General features: G+C 39.4%; 1 protein-coding gene across 1 annotated transcript in view; it reads right to left on the minus strand.

Moving 5' to 3' along the window:
* The window catches only part of DYNC2H1 (dynein cytoplasmic 2 heavy chain 1), a 370,096-nt gene that overhangs the window by 288,641 nt on the left and 56,196 nt on the right, over window positions 1-25,259 (minus strand). Inside the window, exons 37-46 of the mRNA XM_065405465.1 lie at window positions 24,206-24,405; window positions 23,647-23,911; window positions 23,060-23,267; window positions 20,478-20,607; window positions 19,192-19,347; window positions 16,758-17,017; window positions 9,704-9,950; window positions 8,155-8,306; window positions 7,428-7,572; window positions 3,926-4,028 (exon numbers count right to left, since the gene is read on the minus strand). Of these exons, the coding sequence (XP_065261537.1) occupies window positions 3,926-4,028; window positions 7,428-7,572; window positions 8,155-8,306; window positions 9,704-9,950; window positions 16,758-17,017; window positions 19,192-19,347; window positions 20,478-20,607; window positions 23,060-23,267; window positions 23,647-23,911; window positions 24,206-24,405 (1,866 nt within the window). The remainder of the gene's footprint in view (window positions 1-3,925; window positions 4,029-7,427; window positions 7,573-8,154; window positions 8,307-9,703; window positions 9,951-16,757; window positions 17,018-19,191; window positions 19,348-20,477; window positions 20,608-23,059; window positions 23,268-23,646; window positions 23,912-24,205; window positions 24,406-25,259) is intronic.

Genomic DNA, 25,259 nt, shown 5'->3' on the forward strand with positions numbered 1-25,259 from the left:
CTATCCTCCAGGAACTTACATAATTATTTTTTGAATCCCGTTATTCTTTTGGCCTTCACAACATCCCCTGGCAACAAGTTCCACAGGTTGGCAGTGCATTGTGTGAAAAAGTACTTCCTTTTGTTTGCTTTAAACCTGCTGCCTATTAATTTCATTGGGTGTCCCCTGGTTTCTGTGTTATGCAAAGGAGTACATAACACTTCCTTATTCACTTTCTCTACACCATTCATGATTTTATAGACCTCTATCATATTCCCTTTTAGACGTCTCTTTTCTAAGACAAAAAGTATCAGTCTTTTTAATCTCTCCCCATATGAAAGCTGTTCCAAACCCTTAATCATTTTTGTTGTCCTTCTCTGTACCTTTTCCCATTCTAATATGTCTTTTTTGAGATGGGATGACCAGAACTGCACGCAGTATTCCAGGTGTCGGCGTAACATGGATTTACATAGTGGCATGCTGATATTTTCTGTCTTATTCTCTATCCCTTTCCTAATGGTTCCTAATACTGTTGGTTCTTTGTCACACTGAGCGCATGTTTTTACAGAACTATCCATAATGACTCCAAGATCTCTTCACTGAGTAGTAACAGCTAATTTAGATCATCATTTTGTATATATAGTTGGGATTATATTTTCTAATGTGCACTACTTTGCATTTATCAGCATTGAATTTTATCTGCCATTGTGTTGCCCAGTCACCCAGCCTAGTGAGATCCCTTTTTAACTCTTCACAGTCTGCTTTGGACTCAACTATCTTGAGTAATTTTGTACCATCTGCACATTTTGCCAACTCAATGTGTACCCCTTTTTCCAGATCATTTATGAAAATGATGAACGGCACTGGTCCCAGTATAGAACCCTATTTACCTCTCTCCATTCTGAAAAATGACCATTTATTCCTTTCCTTTGTTTCCTGTCTTTTAACCAGTTACTGATCCATGAGAAGACTTTCCCTCTTATCCCATGACTCCTTACTTTGCTTAAGAGCATTTGGTGAGGGACCTTGTCAAAGGCTTTCTGAAAGTCAAGTACACTATATTCACTGGATCACCTTTGTCACATGCTTTCTGGCAAGAATTCTAATAGACTGGTGAGGCATGATTTCCCTTTAGAAAAGCCGTGCTGAGCCTTTCCCAACAAATTGTGTTCATCGTGTGTCAGAGAATTCTGTTCTTTACTACAGTTTCAACCAATTTGTCTGGTACTGTACTGAAGTTAGGCTTACCAGCCTGTAATTATCAGGATCACCTCTGGAGCCTTTTTAAAAACTGGTGTCACATTAGCTATTCTCTAGTCGTCTGGTACAGAAGCGGATTTAAAGGATAGGTTACATACCGCAGTAGTAGTTCTGCAATTTCATATTTGAACTCCTTCAGAACTCTTGGGTGAATACCATCTGGTCCTGGTGACTTATAACTGTTTAATTTATCAATTTGTTCCAAAATCTCCTCTACTGACCACTCAAGCTGGGTCAGTTCCTCAGATTTGTCACCTAAAAAGAATGGCTCAGGTGTGGGTATCTCCCTCACATTCTCTGCAGTGAAGACCAATGCATAAAAATTCATTTAGCATCTCTGCAAAGCCTTATCTTCCTTGAGTGCTCCTTTAGCACCTCGATCATCCAGTGGTCCACTGGCTGTTTGGCAAGCTTCCTGCTTTAAAGGATTTTTTTTTTGGCTTAGTTTTTGAGTCTTTGGCTAGTTGCTCTTAAAATTCTTTTTTGGCCTGCCTAATTATACATTTACATTTGATTTGCTACCACTTATGCTCCTTCCTATTTTCCTCAGTAGGGTTTAATGTCCAATTTTTAAAGGACGCCTTTTTGCCTCTAACCACTACTTTTACTTTGTTGTTTAGCCATGGTGGCACGTTTTGGTCCTCTTACTAGGTTTTTTAATTTGGGGTATACATTTAATTTGACCCTCTATTATGGTGTTTTTAAAAAGTTTCCATGCAGCTTGCATGCATTTCACTTTTGTGACTAAACCTTTTATTTTCTGTTTAACTAGCCAAGGCAAAAAATAAATCCAAGAACAGATAGTGGTTATCTTTGGGAAAAATAAAGCTTTAACCTGCTCCTTACAAGTGGAGAAGGGACAAGATGAGATGGGTTTCAGGTGGAACAAATTACTCCCCACATCACAGAAAAAGCACAGTCATCCATCAGCTTCAGATATAATAGTGGAATCCTTAAACAGGGAGAAATCCCCACTTGGTGTAAGTCAGTGTACCTTCATTGACTTAAGTGGAGCTATGCTGATTTACACCCCCATGAGGATCCAACCCAACGAGTGGAGTGTGAGTACAGATGCTTATCAGTTCAATGCTACCAAAGCATGTCTCAAATTTAGCCATCAACTACATCTCCACCAATGCCAATTTAAAACCTAACTGGCACTTTTCAGGAAGACAATGTAAAAAACACAGGTCTGTAAATGATCCCATAAAAGTTCACAATTATTAGCACAAAACAAATACAATATGATTATTATAAGTTTATTCATGACCCAGTAAAATATCAACTCCAAAGGAAGGATAAAAGTCAGACTGGAAACCAGCCTAAGCTGTCAGTTTCCAAGAGTACCTAAAACTAAATTCCGTTCAGCTTATCAGGAAAAGGAAAAGTTTGAGGAAAAGGAAAAGTTTGAGAATAAGTGGTCATTAGAAAGCAGCTCAACATCATGAGAAGGACTGGTGACACCCTTCCTTTGTTAAGCAGTATAAGAATAATGCCCCTCAGTAGTGGCAATACTCCTACACCTCCCCAAACACACACACTTTAAGCAACTGATACAACTAAAGTCATTTGTGGCAAGCCGCTGTGGGTATGTCTACATCTCAATGTAAGCCCAAGGTTCGAACTCAGGTTCAAGCTTAACCCCCCTTTCATCTATACGCAAATCACTCCAGCCCAGGGCTTGGACCCAGGACATCACGGAAATGGAAGGTTCAAGCCTGAGTCAAGCTGGGACCCAGAGATCAAGTCCTATTGCTTTTTCAGTGTAGATGCAGCTCCACAGGACTCATGCTCTGGGAGTCCACCAAAAGTACTCCAAAATTCTATGGGCCGGCTTTCTTTGTCCTCTGGACAGTCAAGTTTGGTGGACAGTCAAGTTTTTCCACACTGCACTATAAACAAAGGGCTAGAGCTGCCACATTTTGGGAGGGCACTAGGAAGTCTGGGATATGGATGGTTGAACTTGGGCCCACATAATGCAGTGTAAATGTTGGCACCCCAGGTTGGGACCCAAGATTCAAAACTTCCTAAACTGGGGTTACAAATAAGTGTAAACGCTCAAGCCCTACGTTAACAAACCTGAGGTATGCTAACTCGAGTTCTACTTCACTTACTTCACTTACTTTGAAGTGTAGACATACCCTGAGACATCCTCATCAAAAACCAGATCAATTGTAGAAAGTGGAGTCCACAGATTTCATAATCAAAATGACTGAAGTGAGCAGCCCAGACTTATTTATTTTCTTTAAACTCAGAATAGTTACTATCTATATTTTAAAATCTCACACTATTTTTCAAAATTAAAAACAACAACGTAACTTTTCATGCAATGGAACTTTTGTTTTTCAACTGACATTAGGGCCAGTCCTACAAACTTTCCAGGTTTCAATGGGGATTCAAGGGGGGAGGGATAGCTCAGTGGTTTGAGCATTGGCCTGCTAAACCCAGGGTTGTGAGTGCAGTCCTTGAGGGGGCCATTCAGGGATCTGGGGCACAAAAATCTATCTGGGGATTGGTCCTGCTTTGAGAAGGGGGTTGGACTAGATGATCTCCTGAGGTCCCTTCCAACCCTGATATTCTATGATATGGAGAGTTTGCAGGATAGATAAATAATAAGAAACACATCACAAAATATTTGAACATTCTAAAAATGTTTTCTCTTTTGGAACAAATCAGAGTAACTCACCTCCTGTTAAATCATATCTGAATAAGCCAAGAACCCACTGAGTAAGAATGTATGGTGTAAAGAGGTAATGACTATGATCATCAACTGTGAATTTTGCTCGTACCTGAAAACATAAGTTATTCACAACACAATTTATATTTTAATTGCAAAGATTTCTTGACAATTTAGTTCAACAATTTTCTATGCTTTCACCAAGTGGATTTACTTCAACTGTACAGGTTCATATATTTTGTTAATTCATCTGAAAAATACACAGCTTGGATTGTTTACATTTTGCTTTCAGACCAAAAAAGCAAAATATCTCATTTCTAAAATATTTATTCTATATTATTTCTGAGAAAAAGGTTATGCTGGAAAATTAGTTCCCTGTTTCTTTCATGGGAACAATCTCTCTTCCAGTCTAAAACATCTATAGTGGGTTGATTTTTCTAGTTTGGCACCAGGAGAAGAATTTTGTCCAAATTTTTGGATAGACTGTGATACTCTGTACCTCAGGGGAACACCCTGCACCCCCATGTTCATCCTTATAATATGTTTGTGTGGTATCCAATGCAAAGTTTGTCATGTCGGTGTCTTCGGAAGGCTCATGATGCACTGAGCATTGTTGTTATAGTAATGTAATGCTATAGGTTGTAATTTCATGTATATAGTTATGAGGCTGAAAATGTGTCCTCGTGGCTTAAAACAAGCCCAGGCAAAACTCTCCAGGAGCAGATGGGCAGTTCACACCCCATCAGGGCATGTATGGGACAAACCCAGCCCAGCCTCACAGGAACAAATGACACTGGCCTAGGCAGCAACAAAGGATCTGTTAGACTCTCGAGTGATTCACCCCCTTTCCTTTGGTCAGTTTGGGACTACGATGAGGTAATGCTCACCTGACTCTGAAGTGGGGGGCAAAGCCAAGGGGGAAGAAAGAACATGATAAAAGGGAGAGACGTTTGCCATGCTCTTCCTCTCTCTTCCACCTACATCTATAGACACCACCACCAGGCGACTGAAGCACTGATCAAAGTGGCGAGCCTGGCTGAAGGGCAACCAGTCAGCCTGTGGTGAAAAGCATCTAAATTTGTAAGGGCACCGAAAGTGTTAAGATCAGCTTAGAATGTGTTTTGCTTTTATTTCATTTGACCAAATCTGACTTCTTGTGTTTTGACTTACAATCACTTAAAAATCTATCTTTTGTAGTTAATAAATTTGTTTATTCTACCTGAAGCAGCGCATTTGGTTTGAAGCTGTCAGAGACTCCCCTTGGGATAACAAGCCTGATACATATCAATTTCTTTGTTAAATTGACGAACTCATATAAGCTTGCAGCGTCCAGGGGGCATAGACTGCAAGACGGAGGTTCCTAGGGTTGTGTCTGGGACCAGAGATATTAGCTAGTGTCATTCGGATGCACAATCCAAGCAGCGGCTGGCCGAAAGTGCTCATTCACATAGCTGGGAGCAGCTTACATGCTAGAAGCTGTGCGTGAACAGCCCAGGAATGGGGGTTCTCACAGAAGAGCAGGGTAAGACTGCCTCCCTGAGTCGATGATTGGAGTGACCTAGCAGATCACTGGTCCAGATAACACCAGGGGAACGTCACATAGACCAAGAGGGTGAAAGGCCTGTGCAAGGTTAGGAAGACATCCCAAACACATTTGATATGTATATAACACATGCTTTCAAAGGATCTGTGGTCAGACAAATCACATGTATTAAATATGACTGTATTTGTATAGTGTTCCTTATGTATGGTACATGATTTGTGTGGGGCTGAGGTATATTTCTGGACAGAAGATGCTATATAAATGTAAGGTATAATGAATAAAATAAATTAACAACAATGCATATCATAATTTGGCTGACTGATAATGGAAATATTAACTATTTATTTATATCTGAAAACACACCTTGATTTTTAACTCATGGAATAACTGCATAGCTCTCTTTGAGGATGAGACAATCATCTACACAGATTTATACTAATACACCTCTACTTCGATATAACGCTGTCCTCGGGAGCCAAAAAATCTTCCCGCATTATAGGTGAAACCGCGTTATATTGAACTTGCTTTGATCCGCCGGAGTGCGCAGCCCCACCCCCCCCGGAGCACTGCTTTACCGCATTATATCAGAATTCGTGTTATATCGGGTCGCGTTATAGCGGGGTAGAGGTGTAACTCAGAAAATATACAGATAAAGAATAAGCCATATGAAAAGCATGCAAGGCATGAGACTGCAGCTGTTTACCAAAAGGATAACAAATATTTTGATCTGATTCTCCTTAGACTACTATATGTAAGCTATTGATGTTCAAAATGTGTAGAATTTCAAAGGATAGAAATGTTGTTACTATTCAATACACAGGTAGTGTTTCTTTAGTGTGTTTGTTCTATTAAACCTGTCAATTGAGGTCTGAAATGGTTTATCGGTAATACAATTGTCTGCATGGTGAGAAATGGCCTACTTATTACATTCTGTAAACTTGGCTCTACCTCCACCACAACCTTTTATCATCATAAAAGATTCAGCCTTCCACTAATGGAAAACTTTTGGCTAAGCTAAGTTTCCTTAATCAAGATTTTCGAACATCTAATAACCTTGCCTTACCAGAATGACACTTGCACATATTTCTTTGAAGATCTGAATTATGTGACTAGTTGGAGGCTGTGCCCATGCTCTATCTGCTTTTAAGGATGTGATCATTCTACCTAGATGTGTGTTAAGCACTTGGGTCCTAATCCATGTAATCAGTCCTACTAAATCCAGTGAGACTATGCTTAAATGCTTAAAGTGATTACATGCTTGGCTGGGACCCTACAATTTTGAGTGGGAAGTTAAAAATGTATTTGTGTGCCTAAATGTCATGTTTTATATGCACACTATTTGGAATACTTAGTCCTATCTAAGTATGGCCCCCATCATCATACAAAATTATAGTATCTGAGCAACTTGCAATCTTCAGCGTGAAGCAGAGTTATCCTCATTTTACAGATGGGGTATGGAGGCACAAAGAGGCTGAATCCAACATTTGCTAGTGTAAATGATAGATTCTCTGGAACTTGAAATCATGATTTGAGGACTTCAGTAACTCAGCCAGAGGTTATGGGTCTATTATAGGAGTGGGTTGATGAGGTTCCGTGGCCTGCAATGTGCAGGAGATCAGACCAGATGATCATGATGGTCCCTTCTAGCCTTAAATTCCATGAGTCCCTAAGTGACTTGTCCAAGCACACACAGGAAGTCTGTGATGCAGCAGGGAACTGAACCCAAGTCTCACAAATCCTAGACTAGTGCCCTAACCACTGGACCATCCTTTCATGTCCATAACCACATGCATGTACCCTTCACTTTAATTCTGAGATCAACATAAAAAAATTACTTGCATTTAGATTTTAAATATGGTGAAACACTGTATAATCTATTGTTACTGTCTAAAGTCAGAGATTAAAAGACATGGCTGCATCTCAATTTTTCATCTCCATTTCCCAAAAAAACAAATCAAAGCACTGTACCTGCTCATATACTTGAACCATAGATCCTGCCAGCTGATGTATTTTTGGTAAGGAACCCCAAACAGAGTGATTCTTTAGGTTTTTGTGAAGCACAGGCTCTAAATATGCACTATAAATTGTTTGCAGTTGGTCTCTTTCTGGATAGCTAGAGGAAAAAAAGAAGAGTCCAAGGAAATTGTGATGTATCAACATTCTTAATTTCCATACCAAAAATGGGTTTAGATTTATATCTATAATTTACTCTGAATCTTCAATAAATAGAACTTTAGTCCAGCAGTAACTTAAATACATTTTGGTTTTATCTGAATATGCAACCCTCAGAGACTTTCCATGTGTATCTTTAAATATGTTCCAATTTATAAACCCTTCCTCACAATGTATTTAATCCACTAACCAACCAGCACTTTAAAATAAGGCTGTAAAGCTGTAACCTACTAGAAGCAAAGTAATCCTACTTGAAATTTTATTTCAGATACATAGGCACAACAAGGTGCATTAAAATAATTATATATTGCTCTGTAACTGGTTTGAAACACCAAGAGGTAGCAACAATGATACTATATGTGAAGATTCTACATTATTAGGAAAGATTAGAGGCTTGACTTGCCAGACACAATCACATTCCATGTTTTCAAAAGTCTCACATCAAGAAGGACAGGCAGAGGCAAACAGACTTGCAATCTGAATCTGAGATCTCAAAGTCAAGTAGGTTCTTGCAGACACTTACTCAATTGCACAAAGACGAACAATAGAAGTAAATCTGGATGTAAGTTTATGCCTTCCTAATGTTCCCCCAGCAGACATGGATGCCACAATTTGGATACTTTCTAAACCAACCCATTCAAGATTTTCATCGTAAAATCCTTGGTATGTCAGAATCTTTAATATAACAAAACAAAATATTTTAGTAAAATTAAATGAAAAATAGCAAGGTGCCTAACAAAAACAATAGATTAATGATGAGTCTCTGATTATTATTATTTGTTAAATACCAACAATGTACCCATCACTAACATTTTCCTCAAAAGTGTCTAATATATTATTCTTAAGCAACTGTGCAGCACTATAAACAAAAATGTATATGGCACTTTATAAAATCATAAATTGGGCCAGATTCTCCTCTGTGAACCAAGAGCACAAAGGAGCTAGAATCCAGGTGTAACTGGACAGCTGACAATTCCTCCTGGAGGGTGGTAGCTCTCAGCTACAGTAAAGCCAAAAGAGATGGCTCCTTCCCTAGCCTCCACCAGAGTAAAGGGCACGTCAGGCGTGGAAGGGGGCATACTGGAGCTTCACTCTGCCAATTCTCAGCTCCTGAGTGGTCCCTTAGAGACCATGAGCAGCTGAAGTAAGTTAGGGCAGCCCTTAGCCCACAGTCTTTGTCCCAGATAGCTTGCAATGTAAGAGAAAATTAAACGAAAGGGGGAAATATTTCAGTAAAAGGGAGAATGTAGTAAATTCATTGTTAAAAATCAACAAACAACACAACAGATTTGTGGGGTGAAGGTGGGGAAGAGGGTTTTAAGAAGGAATTTGGAGAAGGAGAAAGAATGCATGATGGACAGAATGTAAAAATGAGGAAAAAGTTATTTTTAAAATACTGTAAGCATTACATTTCAATTTCCAATCTTTGAGGAGAGAAGAATTATGCAAACCCATAAACTTACTTTGTTAATCACTATAAGCTTTTGGGGACAGGGACTGTCTTTTGATTACATATGCAGGGCCGGCTCCAGCTTTTTGGCCGCCCCAAACAGCGAAGCAGGAAAAAAAAAAAAAAGCCGATCGGCGGCACTTCAGCGGCAGCTCAATTGCGCCGCTTCCTTCTTCTGCGGCAGTTCGGTGGCGGGTCCTTTGCTCCCTCTTCCTCTTCGGCGGCACTTCGGCAGCAGCTCAAAGAGGAGAGGGACTGAGGGACCCGTTGCCGAAGTGCCGCCGAAGACCCCTTTCCATTGGCCGCCCCAAGCACCTGCTTGGTTTGCTGGTGCCTGGAGCCGGCCCTGTACATATGTGTTCAGTGCTTAGCACAAATATAACCTTGATACCGGTTGGCATCTCTACATGCTACCACACTACACATAAACGTAATGATAATAAACATGTAGGATGTTAACTATTAAGATCACCAGCATATTGTAACGTGTTCAATTCAAAATACTCTGCCTGTATATCAAATGATTGGAAACAGGACTTTAATATGTATTTACTGAATCATAATAAATCATTTATAGTCTATAATTCTAAATATAATTATTATCAAAGCCATATACGTTCACCTGTTGCAGGAAAGCCACTAGAGTGCTGGTTCCCCATTTATCAGGTTTGGGAAGGTTGATCTCCTTTAAGTATAAAACCAGCCTTTCACAATCTTTCGGTCTGTATACTCTCCCAGTATTTGTACTGATTACCATGCAAGTCTGATTTAACTTTTGGAGAAGATGTCGAGATGTAGTTTGTGCACTGCAGTGAACTGTAGCAATCTGAGTGGATCGGAGTTGGGAAAAGGCATAACGAAGCAACATTCTAACAAAATAAAATATATAAATATATATTTTATATACACAGAATTTTTTTAAAAGCAATTTGAACACCTTTAAAACTGCCAGCACACTGTTTAACGTACTGCATATAATGTACTAGATCAGTTTTGTTGAACTATTCTTGATTATAAAATCAAATTGTATCATTTCACATTTATGAAGTTCCAGAAAAGTACTTATACAGATTTGTGTAAGAAATAGCTAGTTGGTGAACAATGAAATATGGCCCCAAACCAGCTATTTACAACACATGGACAATGGAAGTCAATAGGGCTCTGCAAAAATTCAATAGTCCTCTCATGCAGTATACATTGCAGGATCAGAGTCTATGCACATGAGGATAAAGAAAATAAAAAGGAATGTTATGTATTTTTTTCTTTTAGGAATCGTATTTATGACTGAATTTTAAACAGTGGAAATAGCATTAGATTGTTGAGAAGAAACCAGTAAAAAAAAGAATATAATCTATTTGCAAATCAACAGAGACACAGGGAAAAAAAACTGGGTTCACACTTATTACCATTATTATGTGAGGGGTACGCCCTCACCCTATTAAGGAAGAATGTAATGAGCTCTTCAGGGCTCAGCCAGCACTAACTAGACACAGCTGTATGGCTTGCTCTTTGAGGGAATCAGCAAGCATATGGATAAGGGTGATCCAGTCGATGCAGTGCACTAGGACTTTCAGAAGGCCTCTGACGAGGTCCCTCACCAAAGGCTCTTAAGCAAAGTAAGGAGTCATGTGATAAGAGGGAAGGTCCTCTCATTGATCAGTAGCTGGTTAAAAGATGGGAATGGAAACAAAGGGTAGGAATAAACTGTTTTCACAATGGAGAGAGGTCAATAGTGGGAGAGTTCCCTGTAGTGGAACTTGTGCTGTTCAATATATTAATAAATGAGCTGGAAAAAAAGGGTGAACAGGAATGTGGCAATATATGCAAATGATACAGAATTACTAAAATAGTTAATTCCAAAGATCACTTTGAAGAGTTACAAAGGGATTTTGTTGCAGATGAAATTCAATGTCGATAAGTGTGTAGGCCAGGTTTGACATAAGTAACTTGTCTCATTTCTTAGTAGGCATAATTGGAAAGGTGAATGGAAGGTTAAGTTGTAAATAGGGGCTTGCCAAACAGTATGCTGGTGTGATGCTAAGGACTATGGACAAGATAAACCTTGAAGGTAAAGATCAGGTTCCACGTGAACAGACATGGACATGGACAGAGCATGCTGTACAGGGATTGGTTCCTGCACAGTAACCAAGCCAATCCAAAAATGTATGATTGAATGTAAAGCAAATGCAATGTAATGTGTAAATTCATATAAAAGAAGAGATTGTCTGTGTAACTTTGAATGCGTGGTATGCCCTGTACCCATCCCCTATGCTAGAGTCTGATCAACTCAGTGAAGCTTTCCTGTATGCCAAATAAAGGAACCTGAGTGAAGAAATCCAGAGTCAAACTGAGTATTCTGGATCCCAGAGAACTGGATTAAGTGTTCTCCCAGAACTGGACAAGGTGTTCTTGATAAGCCAAGTGGAAAAGCTCCCAGAGGGAATCCAACAAAGTGCAAAGTAATGCACATTGGATAACTTAAACCCAACTATACATACAAAATGTTGGGGTCTAAATTAGCTGTTACAACTCAATTCATTGTGGAGAGTTCTCTGAAAACTTCTACTCGATGTCCAGTAACAGTCAAAAAAGCTTACAGAATGTTAGGAACCATTAGGAAAAGGATCGATAACACTGCTCTACAGCCAAAATGCTTCTGAAATAAATGTAGTCAAACTTTACTAATTCTGGGTCACTGAGAACGAAAATGATGCTTAAAATTGTTGATTGGCTCTAGTTTTCAAGATATGCTATTGGGTCAGTATATACGACCCTTGACTTGGGAATGGCGGAGGATAAGTGAGTTATAAAGGGAAGGGATCTCAATTTAAACCAGAAATGACTAAAATACATCTTTGACTGGATCTGTGAATAAATCTATGACTGGGTTTGGACAGTACTTGCTTTTTAGGCAAAACAATGAATGATGCAATCTGAAGCTGGTATTGCATCATACATGATATGAATTGCATCATGTTATTCCTAGAAGTCATGGATGATGCAATCATAACGAAGCTTACATCACTCTGCTGAACAAATTGCCCTATATCAGCTCTAGAAATCAGACAGTGTCGTGCTCTCTTATTTGTCAGTGTTTGATTTTGCAAAGGGACACATTTCTGTTTAGCCAAAGTGAGCAGAGATGCCTTGTACTTGTGTGAACAGTGCAGATAACTGTTGGTGGTGAAGTGACTTTTGCATCACAAAAGCGCAGTATAACCACTATGGTTAAGAAAGCCTATCACCTTATTTTGGCTGCAAAATTGGAGATCAGGACAAGAGGTGGGCCCCACACATATGCTGCAACACTTGTGCAACAAATCTTCGCCAGTGGTTGAACAGGAAAAGGAAATCTATGCCTTTTGCAGTGCCAATGATTTGGAGAGAGCCAACAGATCATACCAGCAATTGTTACTCCTGCATGGTGCCTCCAGTTGGGAAAGGTATGTCAAAGAAGAAATAGTGGACTGTGCATTATCCAAACATTCCATCGGCTATACGCCCAGTACCCCACGGAGAAGGACTGCCGGTTCCTGATACACCAGAGTCATTCTCACTTGAGTCAGACGAGGAAGAGGAAGAGGATGAAACTTCTGGTCCTGAACCATCAATGTCACAGGACCCACATTTTCTCCCATCCTCCTCCTCTGAACCACACCTCATAACACAAGGTGAACTGAATGACCTTGTCAGGGATTTGGAACTACCCAAGAGTAAGGCAGAGCTGCTGGGCTCCAGACTACAGCAGTGGAATCTCCTGGCAGGTGATGTTAGGGTTTCCATGTTCCGTGACCGTCAAAAGGATCTTGTCCCATTCTTCTTCATGGAAGGTGATCTTGTAGCCTGCAACAACATCGATGGTGTGATGGCAGCCCTCAACATCGTTCACGATCCAGATGAGTGGAGACTGTTCATTGATTCATCGAAGACGAGTCTTAAAGCTGTTTTACTGCATAATGGCAATGTTTTGCCATCAATTCCAGTTGGTCATGCAGTCCACATGAAGGAAACCTATGACAACATGAAACAACTTTTGAGGTGCATAAACTATGACCAACATCAGTGGCAGCTTTGTAGCGATTTGAAGGTTGTTGCACTCTTGCTTGGTCTGCAGACTGGATACACAAAGTACTGCTGTTTTCTCTGCGAATGGGATAGTCGTGCAAGAGATTCCCACTACATCAAGAAAGATTGGCCACTCCGACAGTCATTGGAGCCTGGGAGGAAAAGTGTTCAGCATCCACCACTTGTTGAATCAAGGAAGATTTTCTTACCACCCTTACACATCAAGCTGGGTGTGATGAAGAACTTTGTCAAGGCCATTGACAAAACACAAGCAGCTTTCAAGTACCTCCGTGGAAAATTTCCAAGGTTAAGTGAAGCTAAGATAAAGGAAGGTGTCTTTGTTGGTCCTCAGATTCGTGAACTTCTTCGAGATGATGCATTTGACCATGCACTGCGTGGCAAGGAAAAGACGGCATGGAAAGCCTTCCAGTTAGTGGCAATAAATTTTCTCGGAAACAACAAGGCAGACAACTACAGGTTGTTGGTGGAAAACCTCCTCAAGGCATACAAAAGCCTTGGTTGCAACATGTCACTAAAGATACATTTTTTGCACTCTCATCTAGATTTTTTCCCACCGAACTGCGGAGCAGTGAGCGACGAGCACGGCGAGCGATTTCACCAGGACATTGCAACTATGGAGAAACGCTATCAGGGCAAATGGAGCCCATCAATGCTTGCAGACTATTGCTGGACAGTGACGAGAGATGCTCCATTTAATGAATACAAGAGACAAGCCAAGAAGCGCCGAGTAGACACTGAATAGGACTAAACTATGTACATAATAGTTTTTTGCCTTTTGTTTCATAATAAATTTTATTTATATAACCCTTTTGCTGATTTTTAAAGTGTTACATAAACAGGACAGGTGAAATAGTATCATGTAAAGCAACCATAAACACATGAAAAGACCTAGGTTTACAATTGATGATTAAAACTCTACTATCTACACAATATACATAGACATAAAATGTAAAAGCTTAAATATCTTAGAAACAGTAGCCACTCAGTTGTTTTAATTGTCATATTTGAATTCAGCACATCAAAATACATAATAAATAGCACATTTTATCTCTGAAGCAGACGACTTCTCAAAAATTGTAGACCAATAAGACAGAAAATATCATAATGCCACTATATAAATCCATGGTATGCCCATACCTTGAATGCTGCATGGAGTTCCGGTCGTTTCATCTCAAAAAAGATATATTAGAATTGGAAATGGTGCAAAGAATGACAATAACAATGATTAGGGATATGGAACAGCTTCCATATGAGGAGAAATTAAGAAGACTGGACTGTTCATCTTAGAAAAGAGATGACTATGGGGGGATATGAAAAAGGTCTATTAAATTGTGAATGGTGCAGAGAAAGTGACTAGGAAAGTGTTATTTACCCCTTCGCATAACCCAAGAACTGGGCATCATTTGGTGAAATTAATAGGCAGCAGGTTTAAAACAGACAAAAGGTAATACTTCTTCACACAATGCACAGTCATTGCCATGGGATGCTGTGAAGTTCAAAAGTATAACTGGGTTAAAAAAAGAATTAGATAAATTCATGGAGGACAGATCCATCAATGGCTATGAGCCAAGATAGCCAAGGATGCAACCCTATGCTCCATGTGTCCCTAAACCTTCAGCTGCCAACAGATGAGACTAGATGACAGGAGATAGATCACTCAAAATTGCCCTGTTCTGTTCATTCCCTCTGAAGTATCTGGCACTGTCCACTGGCAGATACAGGATATCAGGCAAGGTGGACCACTGGTCTTACCCAGTATGACCATTCGTATGTTCTTATAGTATCTGAGCGGTGGTGTGAATGGCTAGCTGATATGCAGCAGCAGCAAGCACTCAGCAACAGCAGTTCCAGCAACACTTGCTGCAGCAGTGAACCACCCACTAGCAAGTTCAAACAATGCAACAACAGCAACAGCTGCTGAGGGAGTTGATGATCCACCAGCAGGAGTTCCACAAGGAGATGATACAACAGATAGTGCTCACCTTACGCTCACCACAAGGGCACCCTTCTGTCAAAGTGGGTTCCCCACCAATACCCATGAAGTTAACCAAGATGGGGCCAGGCAATACCCTAAGGCCTTTTTAATTACCTTTCAGAGCAGAGCACTAATCTCCTGGTGGAGTAGGCTTTGATTTTGGCTCCATACTTGATGGGTCTGGCACAGATGGCCTACCATAACCTAGACCTGGAGAAGTCTAAGAATTATAAACAAGTAAAGTCAGCCATCTTGGACAATTTGGACATTTCTGAGGCAACTCACGTCAATGACACTGCCAGTGGGACTACCAAGCATCTCAAGCAACTGAAGTCGGACCTGCAGAACAGGGGCCAGCCACTACTCCACAGCTGAGTTCGCCCCCAACTAGGAAAGATACCGTCAGTGCCAGCCCAGTGACTTGCTGCTCCTCTGGCCACAGAGAACCCATAAAAGAAAGAATGCCCTCTTAACGAATGTGATTATGCCCAGGGCTGGAGTGTAGAAACCCATGCATGGAAAACAGCACTTCCCAAGTTGATGGCGCTGGTGATGGTCCAAGGGAAAAGAGTTCAAGGACTTGGACTCTGTCTGTAGTTAGACGGTGGTCCAAGTCTCCTTCACAAGAGATGACAACACCCCCAAAAGGCTGATTTCATCTACAGTGTATACATGGCAAAGTGAAAACCTATCCCAGCCAATGTTTACAGCTGACTGTGGGGACATGTACCAAGGTGACAGCTGTACCACTGGTGGAAAAATTGGAGTATCCCATAATGGGAGACCGGCACTGGCCATTTTTTTGGCAAACAGGCATCCTGGTTGATCATTGCAGAATGACCTGAAAGCCTGGTAAACCTTGGGGAATTGGAAGACCCTAAGGAGGGAATGTCATGAGGAAAAGAACTGTCAGCCCCTGCAAGTGAGGAAGAGGTTATCTGGATGTGGAAGCACTCCTACAGGATGGGAATTTTGTGCAGGCATAGAAAAGTGACCCTACACTGAGCCATGCATATGACCAACTGGTCTCTGTAAAGGGGAAGTAATGGAGTCTCATCTGGTCAAGCAGTATCCACACTTCATGCTCGAGAAAGAGCACCTGTACCGAGCTCAAAGAGATACACAAACGGGGTAATAATGTTTTGTTAGTCACAAGGAGCAGAGGAAAGGAATTCTTATTTAGAGAGAAAAAGAGAGAGAGAGAGACTTTTGCACACCCCGAATACACCCCGAGCAGAGGAAGGACTCTGTTAGGGTCAGAGAAGGAAGTAACTTAAACAATGTTCTGGTAGTGACTAAAGGGGCCCCCACCAACCACAAGTAAGTATAATTTACTATTTGCATTCCATTAGCACCAAAGTTCCAGTCAGAAACAGCATCCCATTGTAATAGATGCTGGACAAACACACACACAGACTGAGACTGATGTTACTAATTTTTTAGTGACAGATGTGTCAAAGAACATTTCAAACGGTTCTATTAGCATTTCATCTAAAGAAACAACTTTATCAATGGAGCAGAAACCTTCACTATGCAAAAATGTTCCAAAACTTTATCACCAAACTTAGAAAAGTTAGATTAAAACAGTTAAAATAAAAAACAAAAACAAACTTACCCCTTTCCACATCCTTCAGGCCCAACAAGAAGAAATGGCTGCTTATTGTCAAAGTCTAGCCATGGTCTGAAGTAATCTAAACCTCTCTGCATGTCAGGGGTTTGAATGACAGGAAGTGTTCGGAGATTACTAAAGTCATCAGCAGTCAAATGTATAGGTTTTCTCAGCTGATATGACATTAAATGTCCAGTGTCAGGGTCATAATATGTGTCCAGTGGCTTCCTGGGATCTGGCGGAGATTCTCGTGCCCAATTAAAAATCTTTACAAAAATTTTAAAAGAATAACAATTAAGCTGTTAAAAATCTGCATTCCTAATAACAACACAATAACTATAATTATAAGTACATCCAAAAACTATGTTAAAAGAATATTAAATTTGCAAAGTCAAGCACTCAAAAATTAGGAAATGCAAGAATTAAGGTTGCCTATGCAATTTTAATTCAATCCTGTTGTGCTAATACATTGGGTAGTGAGTGAATGAGTGGGTAGTTATCCAATATTTATTTTTCATTCGATGCGTGGTGCCAGACCTCATGGAATAAATGTCCTCATTCATTTCCTTGAGTCGCTGAGGGCCTGACTTTACAAAGTACTTAGTAGGTTCAAAGTACAGCTCCTACTCACAGTCATGAGCACTCATGTAGCACTCATGAGCACACAAATGTAGCCACAGACTTCTCACACTGAGTAGAGAGAAAATGAGGGACACACAATTAGTAGTCAACTGTAAACAAAAGTTAAAAGTTAGGAAATTCCAGAATTAAGGCTGCCTAAAGAGATAGCTGTATTTTTCTTTTTAAGTAACTTTTTTCTTTTTCCTATTTTGTGGTCTGGTAGGAATACCTACCATGCACAGTCATCTTTTTTTGTTCTAACACTTTTAAGATATGAATGAAACTGTGTGTGAGGATTTAGTTAGAATTTATACAATCTTAAATCACTTCATGTTATCCTGGGCTAAAAAAGTGTGGCTGCACAAACTATGCTGTCCTAACAAGGGAAATTATGGATTATTAAGAGAAGTCCTGCTTAGTGCCACAGCCTTGGGCTGCAGCAAGCCCAGTACACAGAGAGTCTTCAGAGAACGTATCTGCCAAATTCCAACAAGTCTCTATGCAACATGTGAGAACTGAGATATTTGGAGGCTTACAGTTTGGCCAAATTGGGGCAAATTTTCATGGGGATGACAAAAGGCACATCCATCTCATCAGGGTGATGCCTCCTGCCAAATTTCAAGTCATGGAAGTAGTAAGTTTAGCGGCATTAGACCTGAATGAAACAATTGTAAGAATGTTTTTAACGTGGAAAAAGACACATAATATCATCCTCAGAAATGACTAAACTGTTTTAGCTGAAACTTTCCCAAAAGAAATCAGCCTTAGGCAAACACCCAATACTGAAAATTTCAGCATGAACAGGTGATGTTTGTCAAAGATAAAAGCAACTGAAACCTGAGTTCTGTAATAGAAAATGTTAGGCAACTTTAAGGATAGGTGATAGAACCAGCTCCACCTATAATAAAATGGAATATGTTTGTGATCAAAGAAATGGAAATTTAAGGAGGGATGGGACTAAGAATGTTCTGAAGTATGTACATGTGAATAAACACTTTTGGGAGGCAACAGTATACCCACTTTTTTTTTTTAAAGAAATTATGATTGTCTCCACATGTTGAAGGGCTGGGAGGAATGAAGTATTTAATCAGCAGTCTGATATCCTATGCTCCTGACTAAAAATGCTCCTGACTAAAAACCTTCCTTTATCTTCCAAAAAATACAAATGCATCATTTGTAACAAAACAATATGATATCGTCAGAATTAATTTAGGGCCCAATTTTGCAAGCCCTTATACACATAAGAAACTTTACTAATATGAGTAGTCTAATTAACACCAATGGGACAACTCACGTGAGTTAAGTTACTCATGTGCATCCACGGCTAAATTCCAGAACCTGTGTTCCTTACTCATCCTGCTTGACCTCTCAGTGGCATTCAACACACTCGATCACTCCCTAGTTCTTGATAACCTATAACCCTTTGGCTTTTGTGATCTCATCCTCTCACAATTCTCATTCTACCTCAGTGATGGCACCTTCAAAGTCTCATTGGATGGAGTCTCCTCCTCTTCCCTTCTCCCCCTTTCCATGGGCTTCCCACAGGGCTCCATCCCTTGTCCCCTTCTCTCTTTGGACCTTATCTATAAGTGATCTTGACCACTCTCATGGATTTGACTACCATCTATCTACCAATGACACACAAATCTGCCTCCCTATGGTTGATCTATTTCCCTCCATCTAATCTCAAATTAGATTATAAACTCACTGAGGCAGGGACTAACTCTTATTGTACTTTTATACTCTGAAACCATAGCAAAATCAAAATTTCTGTTTCATTCATCTCGTAGTTTGAGATAAGATAGAAAAAGATTATTACCTCTTTTGTAAATTCTAGTCGTGATTTCATGTTGAGATTTCCACCAAGACCCCGCATTAAGCTAATAATAAATTGTCCACGATCAGTGCACCCACGGAGATGAGACAACCCATTCATCACAGTGCCAACTAGACTTGTTTCTACCACATAGTCATTCTGTAAATTGGAATTTATAATAGTGTATAATAATTTATAATAATAATATAACTTTAAACAAATTTCTAGCAATAAAATAAATGAGTTATGGTGCAAGTAAATATGGCAGTTTCGTTGCTATTAGGAGCCACTTTTAGACTTTTAAAATTGGTAGAAAATGTGATCCATTCAGATCTAGAAGAGGTGATCCATTTGCAATCACATGCTTTTTAAATATTTACTTCTGACTCTTATACCAAACCTACTTATTATTTATCAGTTCTCATGCTCAGTCATCCTTCTATTTTAGATGTTATGAGCCTACTGACTGCAAAGAAATGTGCACAAATGGAGATATGTGCCCAGAAGGGACCCTCCATGTGTGGATCTCACTCTCCCCCATAGAATGGGGTGGGTAAACAACTGCTTCTGCAACAGTGTCCCCCTTTTCCTAGATCCCACACAAGTGTAGACATCTGCATGGAGGAAAGAAACAGCTATGGGAGAAACACATCTCAATCCCCATCAGGCTATGTAGATTTTCCAAGGAAATACAGCAAGATTGCCTCTCTGATTGCACTGGGGATCCCTCTTAAAGGAAGTTCCATGGAACAGAGGCCCAGCTGCACAAGGCCTGCATGGCTCCATTGTGAGGCATATGAAGCCAGGGAGGGGTACTGGAGCCATAGGAAGCACAAAGCAAGCACAGAGACACAAGCTGTCTATATGATGGTAATAGACTCCCATCTGGGATCCATGGGTTTTCAGGACATCCTGCACACTTCCCTTTCCCCCAGATAGCACAAGTGAAGGGAAATCTCTGTAAAGAACAGCTTGCAGAGGTTCCCGCCTACGTAGAATTATTTAATGACTTATACCATTGTTAATTTTTCCTCAAGCCTAGCAAAGCACATGCCTTCCTGATAAGGATTTTGGGCAGAAATTTCAAATTTTCTGAGCCTAAATTTAGATACCTAAATCCATGATTAGTCAATGGAAGCTCTGGGAACTTGGCATCTCTGAAAAATCAGACCCCTTATTTAGATGCCTAACTTTAGAGACCACATTTAAAAATTCTGGTTGACGTCTACACCAAGTTCATAAGTTTGAATAAATGCCAGAAAGTTATTAAGACTTTGTGAGTTACTCACCTGTTTTAGAACCCAGTTTAACGCCTTTTCAAAATAGTCCCCAATCCAATTTTCAAGATTATGTCTGCATTCTTCAGGCTGGTTTCTTAGCCAAGATTTTAACAAAGAATTAAGATCTGTATCTTCATCACTAGAACAAGACATACTTCAGATTAAAACAAAAACAAAATAGTCATATATCCATGCAGATGGATGCGGTATGATCTAAAGGCTCAAGCAGGATGACTGAGTCAAGAGGCCTGGGTTGTGTTCTCAGCTCTCCCAATGATCCACTGTATGACTTTAGGCCAGTCATTTAACCTCTCTATATTTAAATTTGCCTTTCAGTAAAAAAGGGGTCAGAAAATGTATGCTCTTGAATAAAAAGCATTAAGATATGCAGAAAAAAGATGTAAACTAGAAATGGAGTATCTTTATTATTACTGTCAAATGTCAAAATAAGGCTCTAGTACTATGAGAAACTGATTGAGTAGATGTGAGCATTTACTTTCTGATTTCTGTAATTACAAGAAATGGACAATGGTTTAATTTTGATTCAGTGCAATTTTCTTACATTTTTTCTAATAAACTTTGCTTTCTTTAAAATATTTGGGGGTCTTATAGTGTTTAGAGGCAATTTAAAGCAATCCATTCTCTGAATCAGGGAAAACAAACTTCTGACCTTTGGTGAGAGAAAGAAAGGAGCAAAAGATATGACATGGGGTCCTTGGTGAAAGGTGTAGGGCAAAAAACAGCCCTTCCCTACAAGGCTTTACTGACCATAGTCAGTAAAGTGCAAAGAGACTGACTGGAGACATTTAGGAGTCACAAGTACAGTGGTAGGTTACAAGGTAAGAGATGAAAAACTTGACTTCAGAGATAAATAGGCAAATACAGGTAACATCTATACAGACAACTCCACCTACTCAGAGTAAATGAACATTTTCAGAGATTAGCATTACAATGAAATCATCAGTTTTATAATAATAAAATAAAATAAAATACCATTCATAAAAATTAACTTAAAAAAGGAAATTACAGACTTGTCAACGTAACTTTTATACCTGGAAAGATATACTGGAACAAATTATTAAACAATCAATCTGTAAGCATCATGAGGATTATATGGGTACAAGGAATACCCAGTATGGATTTGTCAAGAACAAATCATGCCAAATCAACCTCATTTCCTTCTTTGACTGGGTTACTGGCCTAGAGAATAGGGGGAGAAGCAGTAGACATGATATAGCTTGATTTTATTAAGGCTTCAGATACAGTCCCACATGACATTCTCATAAACAAAGTAGTGAAATGTGATCTAGGTGAAATTACTATAATGTGGGTGCACAACTGGTTGCAAGACCATACTCAAAAAGTAATTATTAATGGCTCACTGTCAAACTGGGAGAGTGTATCTAGTGGGGTCCCGCAGGGATCAGTCCTGGGTTTGGTACTATTCAATATTTTCATTAATGACTTGGATAATGGAGTGAAGTGTATGCTTATAAAATTTGCAAATAACATCAGGCTGGGAGGGCTTGCAAGCACTTTGGAGGACAGAATTAGTCCTTTGACAAATTGGACTGAAATCAACAAGATGAAATTCAATAAAGATAAGTGTAAAGAACTACATTCAAGAAAGAAGACTCAAACACACAACTACAAAATGGGGAATAACTGGCTAGGTGGTACTACAGTTGAAAAGAATCTTGGGGGTATAATGGAATGGATCACAAATTGAATGTGAATCAACAATGTGATGCAGCTGCAAAAAAGGCTAATGTTATTCAATGGTGCATTAACAGGACTGTTATATGTAAGACAGGAGAAGTAACTGTCGAACTCTACTTAGCACTTGTGAGACCTCAGCTCGAGTACTGTGTTCATTCTGGGTGCCACGCTTTAGGAAAGTTGTGGACAAACTGGAAAGAGTCCAGAAGAGAGCAGCAAAAATGATAAAAAGGTTTTAAAACCTGGCATATGAGGAAAGGTTAAAAAAACTTGGCACATTTAGTCTTGAAAAAAGACGACTGAGGGGGGACCTAACAGTCTTCAAATATATTAAGGAATGTTATAATGAGAATGGGGATCAACCATTTTCCATGTCCACTGGAGTTAGGAAATGAAGTAATGGACTTATTCTGCAGCACAGGAGATTTAGGTTAGATATTAGGAAACACTTTTATCTGTAGGGGAATTATGCTCTGGAATAGGCTTCAAGGGAGGTTGTTGAATCCCCATCAATGTAGGTTTTTAAGAACAGGTTAGACAAACACCTGTCAGGGATAGTCTAGGTCTATTTGGTCCTGTCTCAGCACAGGGGGTTGGGCTCGATGACCTCTTGAGGTCCCTTCCAACCCCACATTTCTATGGTAATATCTATAAACAAATGAATAAGCATAAAAAGGTGCAAAGCTAGAAGAAAAAAAAGACTATTTGGAAGAAGTTTAAGCATGTTGCTGAAACTATAAAGGGACTATATATATATAAAGTCATACACTAACCTATCACAGCCAAACACAGTTGACACAATAGGGTTTTAAAAAGTTAATAACTATTCACGATGACAAATAAGTTATGTAAATTTCACCCTTGTGTCTCACCTCAGGAAGATCATTCCCATTCGTGAAATTGTGGCAGGAGAGGCACAACTCAGATCATGCGTTTCAAATACAAAGTTTACATTTGGGCCAAACTGAATTCTTTCTCCACTGGGCATAGTGAGTAATCGATTGTCATCCAAGACAGAATTCAAAGACTCAATCCACTCAGGGTCGATGTCACCATCACAGATTATCCATGAGTTAACATCTACTTACAAATAAAAATACAAAACAACAAATCTACTGCAAAAACTTAAAGAATATGAAGGCTTGCTACATTTCTAACCATTTTTCATTCTCTATGACAATTATAATATATTAGTTTTATATGCTTTACATATAACCTCTTTAAATATTCCTTACATTCTTCACCTTCTGATGCATATTTGCATGCCATTTATTTTCATATTACACTAATTTGGAAATTACAAACTGAAGTTCTTGACAATGGTATTGCCATAAGCCTTTTTGACCTGACACTGGCCACTTTCAACAATTTTAAATTAGCACATTGTCAAAATATGAACAACAAAAATAAAGTTTATTTCAGTATGTTGAGCACAACACAGACTTCTTGATAGACATACCTTGCGGTTCTCGTACCACTTGTCGAGCACTGCTTGTAAGCACACCATCAGACCACTCCCTGGTATCCATGTCAATGTGACCTAGTAACTGATGTCGAGGCATAGCTTTGGGATTCATAGTATACTGTTTCACCATTTTGCCAGTTTTACCAAGCGCTGTCCTTAACATCTGCCAAAGTGTTGATTTACCTGCACCACTCGGACCTACAATAACCACACCCATTCTCTGACGTAGCTGTTCATACAATTCCAAAGCTTTCTTGATCTTCATAAAAAAGAAATAGTGGTTATAGGAGGGTAAGCATTAAATCAAACTTGTTCTCTAACCCTAAATTCACACATTCCTGTTTCCGTTAATTTAAATTTATTTTAGGAAATTGTAGGTGCAGAAGCAAAGAGTAAAAAAATGTTTGTATTCAAGCAAATCAAGGGCTCACATTATAAACATTAAAAGGTTGAAGGTAACTAAATAAAAATTAATAGATTAGCAACTCAAGCCTCACTGAGACTCTTAATTCAGAACATCTAAACTTGGTCTATGCTTATATTTCATATTTACCTGGGTGTTTATAATTTCCAAATTGGCTTCCTCAAAGACTTGTTGTAAAGAAGTGGTTAATTCAGCATATTCTACATCCTTAAAACCAATGCCAGGGAACACATCTTTAACCAATGCATCAAACCGTGCACAGTCTGCAAATGTAAGCTTTGACATGGTATTGAGGCGCAAAGCTTGGACCACAATATGGCTTTCATTAACTGCAAAAGAAAGTTCAGTTTACATTTATTTCCACAGCTGAGATATCACCACCTGAAGTCATAGTGGGAATTGTTTTTTGGCATCACAAGGTTGTTTTTTGGAATCACAAGGGATTATGATTTTAGGTGGCAAATTAGCATTAGTAGCACATAGAACTTCTGAGTCTTAGGTTACAAAGGGACAGACTCTAAGTGCACCCATCACAACTTTTGTATATAACTGGGTTCTTGAAATTGATAATTCATGCCAGACTGATTATATACTATGGGAATTTCTAGCTGTCCTAATATGCAGGGTGTGTCTATCCTGACTGGATAGTAGTCAGCTAAGAAGGAACTTTGAAGGGGATATACCCTAAAATATGTTGTCGGTGTGTTTTCAACTGACAGATGAATTCCTGAAGTCGATTATGAGTTGTTTATTAGCTATTTGCTTTTTATATCTAATGGGAAAACAAGGGTTGTCTCTAATAACCCCAGGAACAGTCAGAGCAGATCTGTCATTTCTTAAAGCATCAAAGAAGCAATATTCATGTCCCAAACATTTAAACTCCTCATCCACCCTAAACCTCTGCCCCCAACTCTCCCACAAACATAGAGAGAAAATCACCACCCACTCAAACACACTTTTTTATAATACACAACATTCCCATCCCATAAAATACCACCCGGTATCGGTGCTCTAGTTAGCAGTACTCAGTCAGAATCAGAGATGGTAGCCCAAGAGTAATTGAGACTTCATATGCAAGAGCTCTCTCTTCAACTTGCCAACTCCACAAATTATGTGCACTGAGCTTCTGTGGGTTATTTAGTTATTTATTTTTATTTGAGAAGGCTTTGATTCAGAAGGGCTT

Source organism: Emys orbicularis, chromosome 1 (genome assembly GCF_028017835.1).
Source record: "Emys orbicularis isolate rEmyOrb1 chromosome 1, rEmyOrb1.hap1, whole genome shotgun sequence".
Taxonomy (NCBI): Eukaryota; Metazoa; Chordata; order Testudines; family Emydidae; genus Emys; species Emys orbicularis.